Source organism: Mastigoproctus giganteus, chromosome 5, assembly GCF_048544385.1.
Source record: "Mastigoproctus giganteus isolate SK-2022 chromosome 5, ASM4854438v1, whole genome shotgun sequence".
In the NCBI taxonomy this organism is placed as follows: Eukaryota; Metazoa; Arthropoda; class Arachnida; order Uropygi; family Thelyphonidae; genus Mastigoproctus; species Mastigoproctus giganteus.
Window position 1 is genome coordinate 235563890 of NC_143579.1, and position 12803 is coordinate 235576692.

At 35.8% G+C, this 12803-nt stretch overlaps 1 protein-coding gene across 6 annotated transcripts in view; it reads left to right on the plus strand.

Annotated features, from left to right (window-relative positions):
* Positions 1-12803, plus strand: part of fzr (fizzy and cell division cycle 20 related) — a 155895-nt gene that overhangs the window by 71047 nt on the left and 72045 nt on the right. For 5 of the 6 annotated variants that reach the window (XM_090374453.1, XM_090374456.1, XM_090374452.1 and 2 more), the window contains one exon: positions 10662-10802. In XM_090374453.1, the coding sequence (XP_090230579.1) occupies positions 10662-10802 (141 nt within the window). The remainder of the gene's footprint in view (positions 1-10661; positions 10803-12803) is intronic. The other variant, XM_090374457.1, reaches the window with a different exon arrangement.

A 12803-nucleotide genomic window follows, 5' to 3' on the forward strand; every position in this document is an offset into this window, starting at 1 on the left:
TGACCTCGAGAAATGTGTTTTAGAAAAACACATTTGCGTTCAAATCACAAAGGCGTTCAAAATTGATTCTTATAATGGAACATATGATAACGATGAAAGTGTAGTGCAATTTCCATTATAAAAATGACCATTTAGAGAGATAAATAGCTTAGTTATATAGCAAAAATTTCAATTTCCAGGGTCTTGGAACGAATTGCCGAAAAAAAAACTGTTATTGGGTTCACATTACAATATTTTCACGATACCTCCATTTATTCCTACGGGATACAAAATGTCTCCACGATTTTTTAAAGTTTGCACTGGCTGACAAAAACCTATGTAAAGGTCGAATTTCCGTAAGGCGAGTATTATGTAAGCCAGGGAGTGGCTGTAATTCTACCCCCCCTTCTAAACTAGTCTAAACATATGCTGCAACCTGTCATCATTCCTTTACTGTCCAATCTCACAGAACAAACTTTTCTTTCTCCTCATTTATTCCTTCAACTTCTGTTTGCTGGAATAATCTTCCTCCACATGTATTTCCTGAAAATTATTAAATTCAAGTCTCATCAAAAAGTATATATTTTTTTCATCTTCTCGTCCTTCAACGTATGCACGGTACTAAGTACTATAAGTTCTAATACCTTTCATGTTTTGGATTTCAAAAAAAATATATATATATTTCCATATTGCTGTATGTAGTTATGCAGTTATATTTCTTAAAATGTTATTACACATATAAATTAACACATTATATTAATTTATATTTGTGGGTTGTCAAGAGGCTCCAATAACAATAAGAAATTGGTGTGATGCATTTCTATTAGAATCCAACTAGTTGGTAACATTGGTCACACCAACGTTACCAACTAGTTGAATTTTAATGGAAATGCTTCACGCCATCATGGTAAATTTAGTTGAATCTTAATGGAAATGCATGAATATATCATGGTAAATTTAGTTTACCATGGTATATTCATGGTAAACTAAATGGTAAACTTCATTTACCATGGTATATATTCATGGTAAACTTCATTTACCATGAATATATCATGGTAAATGAAGTGTAAGGCACAGCATACACTTCATGAAATAAGTGGTTATATTACTTACTTAATATTGTAAAGTGATATGTGTTAGATGCACTTGTATACAGGAAACAGAATGAGGCAGAGAAATCAACCCTGCACTGGATAGTTAGAAGAAATATTCATTACTGTGCTAACTACTCAGGTGAGTTTATAATTTAAATGAACAATTTATTATTATTATTGGCCACACAGTTCAAAGAAGTCGGGGCTTTTTACTATGCCAGCATTAAAAGAAAAAAAAGTGCCATAGTGCCATACACAGTTTGAATTTTTGCCTTTTGGTTCTAGTATCATTTGATACAATGAAAATGTGATCATCATTCATTTTAGTATCTCCTTTCAAAGCCTTATAAACCTCCTTCATATCCCCTGAGGTCACCATGCTTTGTAGGTCATATATTTAGTCTTTCCTCTTGTAAGCATCCTATAATGAATTTCAGCAGGTGCATATACCTTATTTTAGGTGTTCCAAGGTATTCCAAGTGAAGTCTAACAATTGTCTTATACAGTAAAATTATAATCTCCCTATAAATCAGCAGCAAAACATTGAACTTTCCTTGCCACTTGTTTGTACTATATAGAGAACTTCATGTTTGCATGTATGAACTCTGACACCTTTGTAACCCTGAAATCATTTTCCATCTCTGCCATTTTTAACTCCGCCCCCCCTCCAGGGGTGGGTGGGTGGGTGTGTGTGCGCGTGTGTGTGTGTGTGTGTGTGTGTGTGTGTGTGTGTACGTTCAAAAACTTAGTGAAAAATTTTGCATTTTGCAGCATTAAAGCATGATTGCCACTTATCTGTGTGAAATGAATTCATTAACCAATCTTCACGTTACCTGCAAATTTTGATGTCACATCATCTATCCCTTTGTCAATGTCATTTAAGAAAGCCAGAAACAGAAGTGGTTCTAGCACTACTGAGGAAAATCCCATCTCTAACATCAGCCCACCAAAGAGTAGCCATTAATTACAACCCTCTGCATCCTTTATGTAGCCATCCTGTTATCCATCCAAGGTCCATACCATAAGCCCAATACTTTCCAATGTTGAATGTTAATAGTTTGTTGTTTCCCCCCACATGATATAATTTGTATATATATATATATTTCTGAAATATCCTCAAAAGGACTGTAAGATTATTATAAATTTGTAAAAGATAAAACTACCTGTGTTTAAATGCCATCTTATTTATTGTTATTATTGTATTACAAAATGCTTTGATTTGAATATCAGTTTTAAATATTCATTTCGTCTTCTGTAGTGGTGTTGTTATTGCTTTAGGCTTGATGCTCTGACTTGTAAAACGGTGACTTGCAACTATGAAAGGTACTGGAGGGAGGGAGGGAGGGGGGGAGGGAGGGAGAGAGAGAGAGAGAGAGAGAGAGAGAGAGAGAGAGAGAGAGAGAGAGAGAGAGAGAATTAGTGTTTTTACATAGATAAATACACTATTGGTCTTGGAAACTTGGAATACTGTCCAACCAAAACATTATGATCACCCCATGTTTTAGCAATCACCCATTCCTCCTTGCTTGATGGCACATCTGTCGCTGTGAGAACCACAAATGTGATACGGGCTATATGCCACGAATGCAGGTTCATGGCATATGATCTGTTTGAAATACTTGATTGACATGTGCAAGGGATGTGATCTGATGGACTTGGAAAAAAGGATGATTGTCAGGTACTGGTTGAAGGATGGCAGTATTATGGAAACTGCAAACCTTGTGAGCTGTTCAGTGCTGTAGTTAAGGTGCTCCAAGGGTGGACAGATAGTTGACAGCAACAGTCACTCACACTTCATTGATGGTTATGGTGAATGTAGGCTGTCTCACCTTGTGTGAGTCAATAGATGGAAAACAGTGGAATGGCTGACTATGGACTTTAACAAGGGGATGACCAATAGTTTCTAAGACCATAATCTAACAAATTCTCCTCCATACAGGCCACCGGAGTAGGCACCCAGTCAAAGCACCCATGCTTATGCTCACCCATCACCAACATTGCCAGAAATTTGCATCTTACAGCATCATTGGATATTTGACATCTTGGGAAAAGTTATCTTTTCCAATGGATCATATATCTTGTTATGCCATTTGGATGGTAGATAGAGAGTATGGTGACAAACTGTGAAGAGGAGTCAGTCATAGTCCAGAAGAAACAGGCAGGTGGCAGCAGTGTTTTAGTATGGGGAATGTTTTTGTGGTAATGTCTATGAGGTATGAAGTCTCTTGGAGACTTCATACCTCATAGACTGCACTCTGAATGCCAAAAACTGCATATCCATTTTAGCTGATTATCAGCACCCCTTCACTGTGACTGTCCCCCTGGATAGCACAAGTGTGTTCCAGCAGGATAAGGCATCTTGCCACATTGCTAGTATTGTTCGAGTGGTTCGCTGAACGTGAAAATGACCACCTTAGCCTCTGCATTTGCCAGATATGAATCCCATAGAAAATCTCTGGACTATGTTTTGTTTGTTTGTTTTGTTATTTGGTTTTTAGGAGCATTAGCAACTAAGGCCATATTGCTCTGGGATATGCGGTGGTCATTCCATGACCTTTCTGCATCCTCTGTATTTGGTGGTGACGGGCTCGAACCCCGGTCTAATCAAGAAGAGGTATTGCTCAAAACATCAAAGGCAGATATTGTTGGGATTTCAGAGACATGGTGTCACACAGATATAAGGAATGCAGAACTGGAATTTGGGGAGTACAATGTCTATAGAAAGGATAGACAGGATAGGAAGGGAGGAGGGGTTATGCTATTAGTTAAGAAACACATAAAATCCAAGGAAGTGAAGCCAGTCGACATCGCTGGACAGTGCAGTGTCGAGTCAGTTTGGTGTGACATAAGCATTGGGAGATCAAAATTGAGAGTAGGAGTGTGCTATAGGCCTAATGACTCTGATGAGTATAATAAGAAACTGTACAGAGAAATAGAGTGGGCCAGTAAATCAGAGAGTCTTATAATGGGGGATTTTAATTTCCCAGATATTGACTGGAATTTGGGGGCTGGTCACTCACACACTAGCAAGGCTTTTGTGGATTTATTGGATGATTGTTTTCTACATCAGCATGTTCGGGAGGCAACTAGAGGGAGTAATACTCTTGATTTGATTATCAGTAGTGATTCTTCATGCATTAAGAATCTGCAGATAAATGAACCACTAGGTGGCAGTGATCACAGTGTTCTGAAGTGGGATTTACTCAAAGAGGTAACTACCATTAGGGGTAAAGGGAAGGGGTATTGCTTTCGTTACGGCGACTACGATGGACTGAGACAGTATTTAAATTCTATACAATGGGATCAACTGATGATGTTACCAACAGCAAATTCAAAATGGGAAGCATTCAAAGAACTTATCTTGGAAGCTACTAGGCTTTACATACCAACTAAGAAATATTGTTCAAGGTTTAGGCCTAAATGGATGTCAGATGAACTAATGAGGCATATGGCAGAGAAGAAAAATGCATGGGATACATACAAATTAACACGTGACACAGAAAGCCTATGATAGATACAAGTTGATCTGTAACCAAGTTACAAAGGATGTTAGGCAGGCGAAGGCAGATTACGAGAAATCCTGGCAAGGGATGCGAAGAAAAACAGCAAAGAGTTCTTTACTTAGGTAAACTCTAGAAGGAAGGGGATGAATCAGATTTGTCCACTTGATATCAATGGGTCAATTGTTGATGATCCTGCTCAGGTAGCTAACAAACTAAATGTGTATTTTGCATCGACATTCACACATGAGAAGTTATTCAGCGAGGGGAATGCCAGAGGTGTATTCAACTCTGGCAGTAAGCTAGATAATCTTGTAATAACTGAGAGTAAAGTGGAGGAGAAATTGTTGAAGATAAACACAAGAAAGGCACATAGGGTGGATGGGATCTATCCAGTTATATTAAAGGAGGCAGCAAAGGAAGTAAGCAAACCCTTAGCCATAATTATGAGAGCTTCCTTGGACTCAGGGGGAGGTACCCATAGACTGGAGATGTGCAAATGTGACCCCAATTCACAAAGGAGGATCAAAGGCTGACACAAGTAATTATAGACCTGTTAGTTTAACTTCTGTTCCAGGGAAATTAATGGAGGCACTGGTTAAAGAAGCATTGCAGGATCATATAGACAAGACTTCAGTTATAGCTCGGACACAGCATGGTTTTGTTAAGGCGAAGTCTTGCCTGACCAATTTGATTGGATACTATGATGCAGTCACAAAAGAACTGGATGCAGGGAATAACTTTGATATTATATACTTGGATCTTAGAAAGGCTTTTGATACTGTTGCACATGGAAGACTGCTGCACAAATTGGAACAGTGTGGCATTGGAGGCAAATTGCTGCTATGGATAAAGGGGTGGTTGAGGGGGAGAAGACAGAGAGTGGTAATCAATGGACACTGCTCATCGTGGACTAATGTTATTAGTGGAGTCTCTCAGGGTTCAGTGTTGGGTCCATTATTGTTTTCTGTATTTATAAATAATATCGATGATAGTATATCAAGCTTAATGTCCAAGTTTTTAGACGATACAAAGGTTGGCAGGGTGTTAAGGACACTACTGACACTATGCTGCTGCAACAGGATCTGGAAAGGTTGATCAGATGGGCTGAGAGGTGGCAAATGAAGTTTTACATTGACAAATGTAAAGTACTACATATGGGAAACAGCAACCCCAGAGCAACGTATCAACTCTGTGGTACTACACTGACAGTGGTAGAGAATGAAAAGGACCTGGGGGTAATTGTGCAGGCAGATATGAAGTTCTCTGAGCAGTGCAGACGGGCTGCAAGAGTAGCTCATGGTGCCTTGTGAATGATATTCAGGAATTTTTCTAGCAGGGATAAGGAGGTGATTATTCCCTTGTATAAGGCAATGGTCAGGCCACACCTTGAGTACTTTATACAGGTCTGGAGGCCCCATTTCAAGAATGATGTAGAGCTGCTGGAACGAGTACAGAGAAGGGCAACAAGATTAGTGAATGGAACAAAGGGTTGCTCTTATGAAGAAAGGCTTAAGTTTTGCAAATTACAGTGTCTGGAGACTAGGCACTGGCGAGATGGTCTGATAGAGGTGTATAAAGTCTTGAATGGTTTGAGCATGCTCAATGTTGATGGGATTCTTTTTCTTGCTCAGAATAATCACCTGAGAGGGCATAAATTCAAATTGAGGAAAGACAGATGTAGGATAGATGTGCAGAAATTTGCCTTTGGCCAGCGGGTAGTTGGTTGGTGGAGCAGACTTCCATCCCTTGTTGTGGAAGTTGATAGCCTAAATAAATTTAAGGCTCAACTGGACAGGTAGTTTGAACGAACAGAGGAGTGAAGTGGAAGTTTTTTTTTTTAAATTTTTTTTTTTTTTTGGCTGATGCTGCATAAACTTGCTTTCTTGCATCATATGCCTCTACTAATGCTAAAGAATCTTCCTTTTAAGCAAAGCACAAATTCATTCAAACTTAAAAGGATAAACCAGATATGAGAAATACAGTTATTGTATTTCTCATCTCAATTATGAGAAATGGGAGTACAATTGGGATTCAAAGCCAATCAGAATCACTAGAAAGAATAGATGGCAAGTAAAAGATTTTTCCAGCTTGTTGCTTAAGCATTTCTAATTGCGAGCTTCCTGAAAACCTACCTGTGCATACTATACACAGTAGTCACGGGAAAAGTTTCCAAGCCCTACCTTGCTCGCTTTAAAAAAATCTAAAATGTGTAGTTTAAATGATTGCATCTGTCAGATGTGATCAGGAGCAACCAATGAGAGAGGGAGAGAGAGATGTGCATCAGAGTTTGATTATGAATGAAATGCTGAGCCACATCTGAGCATTGTTTATTCATATTGAGAAACCAGCTGCCTCTTAAATTTACAACAGATTCAAATTGAGGAAAGACAGATGTAGGATATATGTGCTGAAGTTTGCCTTTAGTCAGTGGGTAGTTGGTTGGCGGAACAGACTTCCATCTTTTGTTGTGGAAGTTGATAGCCTAAATAAATTTAAGCCTGGGCTGGACAGGTATTTGGAACGAACGGAGGGATGAAGTGGGAGAGGTTTTTTTTTTTTTTTTTGTTTTTTTTTATAGCTGATGCTGCATAAGCTTGCTTTCTTGCATCATGTTCCTCTACTAATGCTAATGCTAAAGAATTATAAATAAAGAAAAACTTTCAGAAATTAGTCTATCTATTTTAGCAAACTTGAATACTGGAATTTTAATATTACACTTTTAATGTTTTACATTTGATTTTAATTGATTTTGATTTTAAATGCATTGTTAACCTTGTTATTATAGATATTACTATTATATATGGTGGCCACCAATCTAAAGTAGTACTTTAAGACCTTTTAGTTGTTTAATTTTTTGTCGTGTGTTTGTTTGCTGTTAAAATTTATCTTGTAATTGATTATTTTAATCAATATGCTGATTAATGTTATCACTGGTTATTGTTATTAGCTGTTTATTATAATCAAATATGAAAATCAAAAACCATTTATATTATAATCTATGTAAATTCTGATACTTTATATGATTATACCACCATTCATTGTTATCATTTTTCATTTCAATTAGGAGAAATATGTCTTTCAGAACATCTAAAATTATGTAGTCAGAAATTTGTCAGTTTTTTACAACCCCGATCATGCCAAATAATGTTTATGACCTTGTCCCTTGGAGCATGAATGCAGCACCTTTTTAAGTTTTAATCCCCGGCCATGTGTCTGTAGCTTTGAGGAAAATCCCGAGAGTACCTGTAAATTCAGTAATTGTAAATTTCAGAGACTGCTGGGAGTTATCTCAGAACAAGTAAATATGGGCTGTGTTAGGGTAGCTAAGAATAAGAACAAGTGCATGTATACTTTTGTGTACACCAATGCTGGGAGTTTAGTAAATAAATTTGATGAATTTGAGGTGTTCGTCAAAACATCAAAGGCAGATATTGTTGGGATATCAGAGACGTGGTGTCACACAGATATAAGGAATGCAGAATTGGAATTTGGAGAGTACACTGTGTACAGGGAGGAGGGGTTATACTATTAGTTAAGGAACACAAAATCTAAGGAAGTGCAGCCAGCGGACATGGGTGGACAGTGCAGTATTGAGTCAGTTTGGTGTGACATAAGCACTGGGAAAGCAAAATTAAGAGTAGGAGTGTGTTATAGGCCTAATAACTGATGAATATAATGAACAGAGAAATAGAGTAGACCAGTAAATCAGATTGTCTTATAATGGGGGATTTTAATTTCACAGATAATTGACTGGAACTTGTGGGTTAATCACTTGCACACTAGCAAGGCTTTTGTGGATTTATTGGATGAGTGTTTTCTACAGCAGCATGTTCGGGAGGCAACCAGAGGGAGTAATACATTAAGAGTCATGCATTAAGAATCTGCAGATAAAGGAACCAATAGGTGGCAGTGATCACAGTGTACGGATATGGAATTTTCTCAAAGGGGTAACTACCATCAGGGGTAAAGGGAAGGGTTTTTGCTTTCGTAAAGGTGACTACGGCAGTTTGAGACAGTTTTTAAATTCTATACAGTGGGTCAAACTGATGATATTACCAACAGCAAATTCTAAGTGGGAAGCATTCAAAGATTCAAAAATCTTGGAAGCTACTAGGCTTTTCATACAAACTAAGAAATATTTTTCAAGGTTTAGGCCTATGTCAAATGGATGTCAGATGAACTAATGAGACGTGGCAGAGAAGAAAAATGCATGGGATACATTTAAATTAACAGCATATTACAATTAACCATTGTAATATCCAAGCCTGAGGCAGGATTCAAACCGTCTTGACCTTTGGGTTGCCAGGCAGGTGCACCCACCCGGCTAGCCCGGTCGGCTGTGATGTACTTACATGTATTGATAAATAATTATTTATTTAAAATTATTAAATATTTAATATTTAAAATTATTAAATATTTAATATTTAAAATATTAAATAAATCATTGAATTCTTTAATAATATGTAATAGAGGAAATGCTGTAAAAGTGGCCTGAACAATTTTTCTTGTTTTGCTATTTTTAAACCTTTGATGCATTGTATTTATCCACTCATACTTTTCTTCATATCATTTAATTTTTAATTTTTTAATTTAATTTTTAACAAAGATTACTACATTATTTTTTCTGCCATTATAACTTGTAATTAGCACTTTACAGTCCAAAATTCATTAAAATCCAACACATTTTACAATCCAGAAATATTAAGAAAGCAATCTGTCACTCCTATTGACTACTGTATTTGTCTTTTATAAACAGCAATTTGCTGTTGTGGACAAACAATAGATTTAATTCTACACAAGCAAGGTTTTTGCCACTATTACAGCTAGTCTAGAAATTGAAATGGAAAATTTATGAAACAGAATACTTATTAATAAACTATCTTATTTTTAATAATGAAATATATATGTCATTGCTGATGCATGTGATGAACTGGAACAGTATACTGATGTGCTCTGGCCCATTCTGAGCTTCGAATTAGTCATACAGCTCATCAGCTGCATTACACGGTATAATGGTAGAAAATATCTTAAGTTAATAAACCTTTGTTAATAAGTGCAAAAATTGAACAATATGGAGAAAAGTATGAGTGAATGGAAAGGTTCAAAAACAGCAGAATAAGACTTTCAGGCCATCTGAAAACTTCAATGATAGACAGTGCTGATCATTCTAATATTCTCATTCAAGAAAACAGATTACTTTCTGCTGTTGCCTCAGGTTTACACACCGGTTAGACATAAGCTGCAGGCTGTATATTTGATCATACACAACCCTCAAATATTACAAAGTTTGAGCAAGTTGAATCCCCAAACTCCCCATGGATGAGCATAAACAGAAACATTTAGATTTGCACGCAAGTTTTGCAGCAGTATCATGGTGAAGGAGAGGCATTCCTATAATGAATTGTTATGGGAGATGAAACATGGGTTCATCACTACAAACCTGCCTAAAAGCAAGCAGCAAGTGGAGGGGAAATGCACATCATCCCCAACAACCAAAAAATGCAATAGTGTTCCTTCTTCTGGTAGTCATATTGATAATTTTTGGTATTTAAACAGGACTATTCTTTATCAGAAATGTAAAGAGACTGCCAGTAATGCGAGACATTATACTATGTTGAAAGAGAAACTTAAACTTGCTATTTTCGGGAAATGCAGAGGTTTGCTGTTAAAATGTTCTGCTTCACCATGACAATGGTTAACTTCATTCAGCCATTGCAACTGCTGAAATGATTCATGAACATTTTCCTTTTCCCACCATACAGTCCAGGCCTCATCCATTCAGATTATCACATTTTTTGTCCTTCTGAAAAAAAAAGCATTATGCGGATGTCTATTTTCAGATGATGCCAATGTTGAAGATGTGGTTCAAAAATGCCTTCACGACTAACTGAAAATGTTTTTCTTAAATGGCATTAATGAGCTTGGGGACCAATATATGAGAAGTGTTTGAAAAAACAAAGAGGTTATGTCGGAAAGTAATCCTAAAACTTTTGCTCATTTTCTTTTTCATAAAAAATCAATTCCTTTGCATTTTGTGTGTGTATTATATGAATTTGACTTGTGTTTCATTTAATATTTTTTTAAGGAAAATGTTAGAAGCCCTGCTCATGCTAAGAAAACAAAAGATGCCAATGCTGATTGCAACAAGGATGGAATTGCATACACTTGTTTGTTAAAGAATGAGGTTCTTGGAACCTCTTTTGAAGATATTAAAGTATGTATCAAAGTATGTATGTTTAATGATACAGTCATGAATGATAAGTATACCTCATATTTTTCATTTTCAGTGATAACTTTTATGCTATATTAGAAAGAAATCTATATGGTTTCTTTAACCTCAAGTGTTTTTTTTAGGCAAGCTAATTTATTACTAATTTATTAATATTTAATATCACTGCATTCATTTATACTGTATAAAATTTCATTACAATGAACTTCTCAGGGATGCAAGTATCATTTTGTTACAATGAATAGCTCTGAAAATTATTTCAGAGCTATTCAGTCAGAAGAACTATTATTTGTTCAAATAATTTACAGTGCACTTTCTCATATATAGAGGTAGCAATTAACTTTAAGATTGATAACAGATAAAATATGTAATACAAAAGTAAAAATATATGTGTAGAGACTGTCACTTAGAAAACATCTTTTATAAATATGTTAGTACATATATATATTTTTATGTTATAGTAATATATTATAATATATTAGTACAATATAAAATTTCAGGCCATATGTACAGTAAAGTTAACTTATCATTAATTTGCACATAATAATGTATAATTTTTTTTGTTTTAATATGAGCAAAATAACGATTCTTATTGTAACAAATTCAGTCATTCATTAATACAAAAATTCAACTTTAGTGTAGTTTAATAATATGAGGATTCATGTTGCGCTAAGTTAAATTAGGTTTTTTTCAATTCCCACACTTCCCCCCCTTCCTGCTAGAGTAGTGTGTTTAATGGCACCAGAGGTTTCTCCCATCTCCGCGTACTATACATTGTGGGTGTGAAACAGAACACTGTCAATGCCCCTTCCTGCTAGTGGGAAAAAAAAGTGAGGTATGCTGATTGGTCTTACAGATACTTCCTTCGTTTTTTTGGAGGGAGGATGAAAAGATGCTGATATGCCATATAAAATTGGATTGGAACATAATCATTTAAAAATATAGTAAACTTCATAGAAGGGAGCTGTTTTTTTTTTTTTTTTGTCGCATCTTTTTAAACTGTTTCTTCAATCAGATTCTCTTATAGCTGTATTAACAATATGTAGGTCATTCATAATTTTCACAGTTTTCACATATGAAAGCTGTAGATGTTTGTGAATATTGTTATATGCAAAGTTAAATAAGCTAAAGGAAAATGCTTATCTTTCATTTAAATGTTTGCATACTTATTTTAACAAACACAGTTATGCTTTTGCATTATTGAAATCCAGGGCCATCTTTTCTTTTAGGTACTGTGTCTAGGGCCTACAAAAAAAAGTCCAAAAACACAATTCAAATAATTTAAAAAATCGACGTTGGCTCCATGGAGCCAAAGGTGGATCCGTAAATAATGTCATGCGAAATGAAAAAATACAATTTAAGCTTAATAAAATCAGTTTTGTTTTATTTTATTTGGTATTTTCATTTACAATAAACAATAAAGGTTTGTGATAACTAAAGTAGGATACATAGTTGAAACAATTCAAACTATTAACATTGCGATTGAAGACCAAGTCGGTACATGATTGACCATGCATAGTAAGATTTTGTAGGATCTGATGCGAGTTTAAGATTGAATGTTGATTCCAATGTTGATTCCATGAAGTCAAGAAATGGAGCATTTTCAGGTTTCTTAACGTCAATGTTGAAATCGCCCACAAAAATTATTGGAACCTTTTGAAAGTTAAATTTTCTTACAACTTTAGGTATGTCTCCAAACTTTGGCATATAAATCGCTAGATTGGATTAGGTGAGATGTAGAATGTTACAAGCAAAGTCTTCTGTCCATTTATTTCAACTTCAGCTGCACAAATATTGCCACAATTATTTGTACCAGTCATTTGCCGTAGTGAGTCTGCATCCACGGTAATGAGAATATGTGGCATACACATTGCCGATTCAACTTTATCGTATGTCGCAACACCACCAGATTGCACAGAAGGTCTTTTGAATTGTGTGATACATTTGTATTCTCGAACATCAACATTTTCAAGCCAAGTTTCATTTAATGCCAAGATA